The 9,063-nt window shown below is 52.5% G+C and overlaps 1 protein-coding gene across 1 annotated transcript in view; it reads right to left on the bottom strand.

Annotated features, from left to right (window-relative positions):
* The window catches only part of OXR1 (oxidation resistance 1), a 164,487-nt gene extending 162,287 nt beyond the window's left edge, over positions 1-2,200 (bottom strand). The window contains exon 1 of the mRNA XM_065397838.1: positions 2,050-2,200. Within this exon, the coding sequence (XP_065253910.1) occupies positions 2,050-2,200 (151 nt within the window). The remainder of the gene's footprint in view (positions 1-2,049) is intronic.
* Positions 2,201-9,063: the final 6,863 nt, after the last annotated feature.

Consider the following 9,063-nt stretch of genomic DNA (forward strand, 5'->3'; position numbering starts at 1 on the left):
TTGTTAATATTCCTTTGTAAGGGCAAAATGCCAGCAGACTTTCAATAGATTAAGAAAATATCAAAAGAAGGTATCTTTGGGTATTAACCTTTGGGCATTTGGGTATTAACCTACTCATCTGAAGCTTTCCTTTTGGGGGGAGAGGAGGTTAAGAAAGTGATATTGTAGCAGCTCTAGCTCCAGATATATCTTGATCTCACAGGTATCTTCAATCCCTATCAGTCTTCCTCTGAGCATGAGTTTCATAAGAAAACTGTATAGCTGTCTAATCCTGAAAATAGTCAAGAAAAACAATCATGCTGGTTTTGTTACCTTTATCAGCAGCCTTTGTTATTGTTGACCACAAAGTGCTGGCTGTACTTGCCTGAAAAACCTCACAGGACAAAATACAAGGGGCCTTTTGAGGCTTTACACCTTCCTCTTAACAAGAGAGCTTGGAAAGTTTCTCTAATACCAACAACTGAGGCAAATATGCATATCATACTCTCAAAACAAGGAACCCCAAAAGTCATACTCCTGAAATGTAAAGGAACAGGATTATCATGTAATGTTAATTGTGGATGGTATATTGTCAATCACCTTGTTTAAAACAAAAACTTCTGAAAGCCAAGCTAAGGTAAATGTCCACATAAGCTTAACTCTGCCTTCTTTGAGCCATGCACCTATATGCCCATAATACACACACTCCCAACTCTGCCTTTTAACCATAATAAGCAGACACTACTAGCACGTTCCCTACGCTCAAAACTGAGCCCACTCCCCCAACAGAATACCACACGTGTAAAATTTAATATCACTTCATAACCTTTTACAAACCTTTCACACTCAACCCTATACTTTCACCTACCCAACAGTACAACCACAGACTGGTCTCACATCCCATCTCATTATTGACAATCCCAAGCCAAGAAGACCCTAGTGTCCTGCTACAACCTATACAATTCTCTATTGAAATGATGCGGATCAGAACCTCAAGGTGTGTGTGTATGTATGTATATATATATATATCCCTTTCCTTTGAGAACACTCATGGGCGTGGCAGAGACTCAGCCCCAGAACTCTTCATATCACAATCAAAAACTCTTTCAAACTGCTCCAACTTAATCCTCTTCCATTCAATATAGCACACCTAATGCAAATGCAGCTGATGTATGCACATAATTCCCAGTGGCTATTGCCAGCTCCCGGGGGGGTGGGGGGGGGGGGTGAGTGGGAGGGAAGGTCAGAGTTAAGGCTGCCTCCCTGTTTACCTTACCTCTATTTCCTGGTTTTCAGAAGTTTGTGTTTTGCTGAACTCAGCATTCTGGAAAGGCACAAACTATCACCAGACAACCTTAACTCTGTATTTACTTTCTTTTTATATATTTACTATACTATCTACTGTACACAGACCAGCTGGGTGCTGCAATCTGTGTCTCATCCCCAACCCACACAGGGAGGGCAGAGGATGCCCACAAACTGACTCCCTGCTCTAATCCATCTGCCCTGACACAGGGTGTATGTAGGGCCTCCTCCCTTACCCAGCCAATACCCTCATCTCCCTTGGTGCATATTAATGCCACCTTCCTCACCACGACCCTAACACCCCACACACAGCCCCTCCTGCACATTTGATATTCCTCACACATACATAATACCCCCCTTTACTGCACTCTCCCCCCCCCCATGGGACACAGCCTCCCACCCCCTTACTGCACTCTCCCCCCCACGGGACACAGCCTCCCACCCCCTTACTGCACTCTCCCCCCCCACGGGACACAGCCCCCCTCCCCCTTTACTGCACTCTCCCCCCTCCATGGGACACAGGCCCCCCTCCCTCTTTACTGCACTCTCCCCCTCCACCTCCCACGGGACACAGCCCCCCTCCCCCTTTACTGCACTCTCCCCCCCTCCCCGGGACACAGCCCCCCTCCCCCTTTACTGCACTCTCCCCCCCCACGGGACACAGCCCCCTCCCCCTTTACTGCACTCTCCCCCCACGGGACACAGTCCCCTCCTCTTTTCTGCACTCCCCCCCTTAGTTACTGCCCCCCCGCGCGGAGCCGGCACCTGGTGCGGACGCTGGGCCCGGGCCCCTCTCCTGCAGGGAGTCGAGGAAGCGGACCTGGCGGGGGGCCCCGGGCGCGGCCCCCCACAGGCGGTTGGCGGTGCCGCGCAGCAGGCGGCCGCTCTTGCCGGTAAAGGTGGTGAGGTAATCCATGGCCGCGGGCTCAGGGGGCTCTGGCGGGGGGCGGCCCCATACGGGACGGGGAGACTGGCCGCGCCGAGCCTCAGTCACCAACTTCTACAAAGTTTAGAGCGAGCCCCGCCCCGGCCCGGCCCGCACTTAAAGGGGCCGCGTCCCCTAGCGGGGGGTGTGAGAGCGGCGGGCTGCAATCCCAGAACAACACGTCTTGGCCTGGCCGGAGCTTGACAGCTACGGGAGGAATCCCCCCATCCACCCACACCGGCCCGGGCGCCATGCCGCCTGCACGAGGAGCGGGGTGTGTGTATGGGGGTTGGGAACCCGCTTGCTGTGGGGGAGGGGTGTCGTGTAGTTTCCTGTGTGCAGGTTGGGGTATGTGGTGTGCATGTATTGTGGGTGCGGTGTGTCACGTGTACTGTGTGTGTTAGGGAGTGTTGTGTGTGGGTGTAAGGGATATGTGGTGTGAGGGTATGGGGCGTGTCATATGTGTTGGGGGGTATTGTGTGTGAGTGTTAGGGGTATGTGGTGGGGGGTGCCAAGTGTGCTGTGGAGACGTGTGTCTGTGTCACAAGTGTGCATGTATTGAGCATGGCAGAATGCCTGCCGCTCTGGCAGGGGTGAATGTGCTGTGGATGGATGCCCTGGTGTGGGTGTATCCAGCATTAAAACATATGGCTTGATTGTCAATTTCCCTTTCATAAAATGTATTATCTCATTTTTGTTAGAGGTTGTTTCTTGGGTGCTCTTTGAGATGTAAAAGAGGAAGGGGGGACTGAGTACACTTAGGATAAGTTTTGCAAACTCTTCCTCTCCTCTCCCATGAAACAAAGTGGCCTACCTGTTAACTGCATTCTGGACAGTATTCTGCAGAAATGCTGGCCCTGAATGCTGCAGCAACTGTCATAAACAATAGTGTTTATGCACCAACATTTACAATAGGCTCTTGTATTTTTTAATAACAACGGTTTGCAGCAGTGGCGTAGCCAGCTTCTCAGTGCACGAGGAGCAACCATAAAAAAGGCGCCCCGCCCTTGGCTCCTCCTGTGGCTACGCCCCTCCTTGGCTCCTCCTCCAGCCTCTCCGCGCCCCGCCCCCTTGGCTCCTCCGGCCACGCTGCGGCCATGCTGCGCTCCCCCTTGGAGGGGCTGGGGGGGGCCGGGTGCAGGGGAAGGGGTGGCGGGCAGGCGCTGCTCGCTTCTCCCGGGGGCTGGGGGGAGCGGAGCAGTGGGGCGGGCAGCAGCTGGCGGGCAGATCCCCTCTCCCCGGCAGCTTCCTGGTTCCCTCGCCCAGGCAGCCCAGCATTTTTTTCAAAAGCGGAGCCTGCCGGGCTGCCGCTGGGCTCCCGCAGGCAAGGGTGGGGGTGGCAGCACGGCCGGACTCCAGAGGAGCCATTTGGGGGGGCGGCGGGCGCAGCCGGAGGAGCGAAGCGGCCGGGCTCCTCAGCCATCGCGCCCCACGCTCAGTGCGGCCGCCACCTGCGGCGGCTCAGGGCTCAGCAGTCGAGCGCTCCGCAGCTGGCGGGCAGATCCCCTCTCCCCGGCAGCTTCCTGCTTCCCTCGGCCCGGAAGCAGGAAGCTGCCGGGAAGAGGGGATCTGCCCGCCAGCTGCGGAGCGCTCGGCCGCCGACCCCTGAGCCGCCGCAGGAGGCAGCCGCGGCGGCGATGTTGGGGCCGCGCTGAGCGTGGGGCCCGATGGCCGAGGAGCCGCCCCTTTGCTCCTCTGGCGCCGCCCCCCATGGCTCCTCCGGAGTCTGACCGTGCTGCCCCCCCACTTGCCTGCAGGACCCCAGAGGCGGCCCGGCAGGCGCCGCTTTTGAAAAATGTACTGAGGGGAAGTGGCTGCTTCCCCTGAACTTCCCTAGCTACGCTACTGGTTTGCAGACAGGTCACATGCACAAGTTATTACTTCTTTCTGATCTCACTAGAGCCATTGCCATCCTCACATTTCAATAAACTTTGTTTTTTTGTTTTTTAAAGTTCCGTGGCTAGGAATATTTCTGTGCAAGTTGATCATTTTTCCATGATGTGCCAAGAAGGTCTGGGTTATTCATTAGCTTACGGGGGGGAGGTTCCCCCTTTTGTTGTGGGAAACCAACACAACCTTTGATGCTGATAGTATGCCCTCTAACCTGGGTGAGTACTGGGGTGTTTCACCATTATAGTTAAATTATAAAAATAGGACCAACTGCTGTAGTTTGTAGTTCTTTTATCTTGGTTTTGCTGTCTCACAACTTATTGCATTATGTCGTAATTTATGCTGTGCAAACCTTCAAAGATTTGGTTAGTATGGCCTGGATCCACAAAGCTCAGCAATGCAATGCCTAGAAAATCACCAGAACAACAATGGAATCGACAAAGTCAGAGTTAGGCACCAAGATTCCCTATACAATGAAAGGGGAGAGATAGGTGCCTAAGAATGGGATCCACAAAAGCTGGGATCTGCCTAACTTAGTCAATGGGAGAGTGGTGTGTCCTAAATTCTACTCCTCTCATGGAGTTTGCCACCTAAGTCAGGCTGCAGGGAGGTGCTTATCTGTGCTTAGCGATCCATGAACAGGAACCTGTCCTAATGGAGTCAGACAGCTTAGGTGCCTAAGCCATTTTTTAGCAAGAAATGCTATAATTTTATAATTTTTAGCCCAGTGGTTAGCACTCTCCCAGGATGTGGGAGACCCAGTTTCAATTCTCCCCCATGCCTGGGGGGTCGGGGGGAGGGCAGAGGGCTCCCCGCGCTGCCCTCACCTGCAGGCAACGCCCCCCGCAGCTCCCATTGGCCGGGAACGGGTAACCGGCCAATGGGAGCTTCAGGGGCGGTACCCACAGGCGAGGGCAACGCACGGAGCCCTCTGCCCCCCTCCCCCAGGGGCCGCAGGGACATGGTGCCGGCCGCTTCTGGGAGCGGCAAGGGGCCAGAGCAGGCAGGCAGGGAGCCTGCCTTAGCCCCGCTGCGCACCGCTGCCACCCCGGAGCTGCTCAAGTTAAGTGGCACCAGGCCGCAGCCCGCAACCTGAACCCCTCCTGCACCCCAACCCCCTGCCCTGAGCCCCCTCCCGCACTCTGCACCCTCCTGCCCCCCAACCCCGAGCCCCTTCCTGCACACCACACCCCCTCCCACACACCGCACTCCCTCCGGTACCCCAACCCCTACCCCAGCCCTACATTCATGGCCCTGCATGCAATTTCCCCACCCAGATGTGGCTCTCGGGCCAAAAAGTTTGCCCACCCCTAAGTTAAACCCAAACTTCAGAACTGTAGATGCAAATGGAGCTCTAAATCCAATTATAAGAGATCGTCGTGAAAGCTGAAAGGAAGTTGAGATGGAGACATCAAATCCTGATGTCCAAATCTGTAACAACAGTAGGCACGTGGAATGTACGTACTTTGTATAGTATGGGAAAGCTGGCATAGGTTACAAGAGACATGAAAAATACCATTTAAGCATACTTGGCATCAGTAAAGCAAGATGGTGTCTAATGGTGCTACAATCTTATACTCAGGAGGAGGAATGTGTGAAAGAGCTGTTGGAATTATTCTGGATAACATCAGAGCGAAGATCCTGTTGACTTAGGAGCCAGTGAATGACAGACTAACAACAGACAGGCTGCAAACAAGATGTGTCAAGTGTACGATAATCCTAGTATATGCACCAACAAATACAGCAGGTGACAGGGAAAACAATACACTCTACAAGCAGGTGCAACGAGTATTGGATGACATACCTAACTATGACATCAAGTTGATGGTAGGCAACTTCAATGAACAAATCGGCAACAACTCTATTGTTTGGGAAGGAGTTATGGGCACAGCAGAGGAAGGCCTCCAAACTGATAATGGTAAATGGCTCTTGAATCTCTGTAGCACAAACACCCTATAGGTAGGCAGCTGTCTCTTCCAGCACAAAAGGATTTGCAAGCTCACATGGAGATCAACAATGTGACTGTCAACCACATAGACCAGTGGTTCTCAACCTATTTACCATTGTGGGCCACATATGTGGCCGACAATATGTTATGTCAAGTGAATCATGTTGTGAGCGGAGACTCACCCTGACAGATTATTGAAAAAAGATACTGCTTGGCAGAACCCCATCTTAATCAACTTTAAGAAAGCATTCGATAGTGTCCACAGAGAGACCCTGTGAAATACTGCTAGAAGCTATGGGATACCAGACAAACTGATTAACATAATAGGCAGTTCAGGGCACCTGCACTCATATTCCCCTCATGATCCAGCAAGGGCACCCACTTTTAGCGTCCCAGCTCCTGAGCTATCACCTCTTGAGCAGAGACCTGCGTCTCTCTCCCTTCTGAGTGGGATTTTTCCTGGCTGCGCAGTTCCCTGCCTACACTGAATTCCCTAGCAAGTCAGACTGCCTAAACAGGCCTTGCTTTTCAGAGGCTATAAATGGCATAATCACCCATAGTTATAAGGTGCCAGACAGCTTTTCCTAAGCAAGCATGTTTATTCTTAAAGTGAAAGCATTCCAGAGAAAACATTAAAACAATAAAGGAGCCCACATGCTTGCTAATAAGGTTACCTTTTTCTCAGAACAAGAATCCCAATGAACCTGTGAGTTACTCACTTGTACAGCCTGGCTCTTTGATCTGGAAATAGGTAATTTGTAGATAATGGGTTTCTCCTCAGGGCTAGCTTCAAAAGGTTGGGTCTGGAGGTGGAAAATTGCATTCTCCTCTTCCCATGTATTTCCTAGGAAACCCAGTCAATTTAGTTTATCACAAATGTTCATTCTTATATGGCCCAGTGCTTAAGGGTCCTTTGAAGCTCATAACACTTCCCAGGATTTACATTAGTAATGTCTCCACCCTAGAAACATTGCATACAATCTCACAATAATACATAAACATTTGTATTTTTAATACAATGAACTCCTAAGATTCTTAAAGGTTGTCCGGACTATTTCAGAAAATTGCCATGTCTGTCACAAGCAGTTTATGCAGTGTTGTACCCAGGTCAGTCCCAGGATATTAGAGAGACTCAGTGGGAGGGTAATATCTTTTATAGGACCAACTTCTATTGGTTAGAGAGACAAGCTTTCGAGCTTACACAGAACTCTTCTTCAGGTCTACCCAGATTTGAAGACGAGCTCTGTGTAAGCTCAAAACTTGTCTCTCTCACCACCAGAAGTTGGTTCAATACAAGATATTACCTCCCTGCCTTGTCTCTCACAAGCAGTTTATGTGATTAAAATAGATGTGCAGTAAGGATACAGGCCTGGATGAATGGTTTGTACTGTGGCTGGAGTTAGACAAGAATGTGTATTATCACCAATCCTCCTTGCATAAGCAATAGACTGGGTGGTGAAGCGGACAATAAAAGGTGTAAAATAGGTTAGTGAAGATGAGTTACACAACCCTGACTTTGCCAATGACATTGCTTTACTAACTATAATATGGAATGGAATTATTGCCCTTAAATCAGAGGTGGAACAGGAAGTAGCAAAAATTGTATTGAAAGTAAATGTAGAAAACACCAAAATTATGAAGGTACGAAACTGGACAACAGATGCAAAGGTGCATGTGGATGGAAAGGAAATTGAACAGGCAGAAGAGTTCTGCCATCTGGACATTTGAAGGTGGCTGCAATAAAGATATTAATACAAGATTAGGAAAAGCAAACACCACTGTTTGGAAGGATGAACCTCATCTAGTCAAGCAGAGGTCTCCACACCTAACTAAAGTTCAGATTATACCATGTGATCCTACTGAGCATGCTACTGTACAGAGCAGAGACTTGGCCGATGACAATGGCTAACAAAACAGACTGGAGGCTGCCCCTCGCACATGGCTGATGAAGACACTACAAATGTCATGGAAGGACAACATTACAAATGTGAGAGTAAGGGAGCTAACAGAGCAGGACTGTCATAGGGCCTATATACCCCATGCTGGCCCAGCTACCAAAGGCTGAAACAAAGCAACTGCCTGAAGTCCCAGCCAGAGATGACTGGCAGCCTCACAGAGGCTGAGAATAAAAGAGCTACAGGGCAGGAGGCGGGGAGGCTACAAAACAGACTATGACAGTTTGAGGTGCAATCCAGACCAGTGAGGGGCTGTGTCACCCCCAGGGCCGGCTCTAGGATTTTTGCCGCCCAAAGCAAACACAATTTTGGCCCCCCCCCCCGTTTTTTAATTACCCCACCCCCGCCCCGCCTCAACTCCGCCACTTCCCCAAATCCCCAGCCCTGCCTCCTCCCCCCAGGCTCTCAAGCCTGGGAGGGAGGGGGAGCAGCGGCGCGCGAAACAGCTGTTTCGCACGCCGCAGCTGCTCGGGATCTCCCCCTCCCTCCCAGGTTTGAGAGCCTGGGAGGGAGGGGGAGACTCCGAGTGGCTGTGGCGCGGGCGCCGCTTCTCCCCCTCCCTCCCAGGCTCTCAAGTCTGGGAGGGCGGGGGAGCAGCGGCGCGCGAAACGGCCGCTCGGGATCTCCCCCTCCCTCCCAGGTTTGAGAGCCTGGGAGGGAGGGGGAGACTCCGAGTAGCCGCGGCGCGGACGCCGCTTCTCCCCCTCCCTCCCAGGCTCTCAAGTCTGGGAGGGAGGGGGAGCAGCGGCGCGCAAAACGGCCGTTCGGGATCTCCCCCTCCCTCCCAGGTTTGAGAGCCTGGGAGGGAGGGGGAGACTCCGAGTGGCCGCGGCGCGGGCGCCGCTTCTCTCCCTCCCTCCCAGGCTCTCAAGGGGGAGCAGCGGCCGCGGCTGTTTCGCGCGCCGCAGCCGCTCGGGATCTCCCCCTCCCTCCCAGGCAGCAGCAGCGGAGGTGAGCTAGGGCGGCCGCAGCACATTTTTAGGGGCGGCATTCTGGCGGCGGCCATGCCGCCCCTAAAAATGTGCCGCCCCAAGCACCAGCTTGTTTTGCTGGTGCCTAGA

Source organism: Emys orbicularis, chromosome 2 (assembly GCF_028017835.1).
Source record: "Emys orbicularis isolate rEmyOrb1 chromosome 2, rEmyOrb1.hap1, whole genome shotgun sequence".
NCBI classification, from domain to species: domain Eukaryota; kingdom Metazoa; phylum Chordata; order Testudines; family Emydidae; genus Emys; species Emys orbicularis.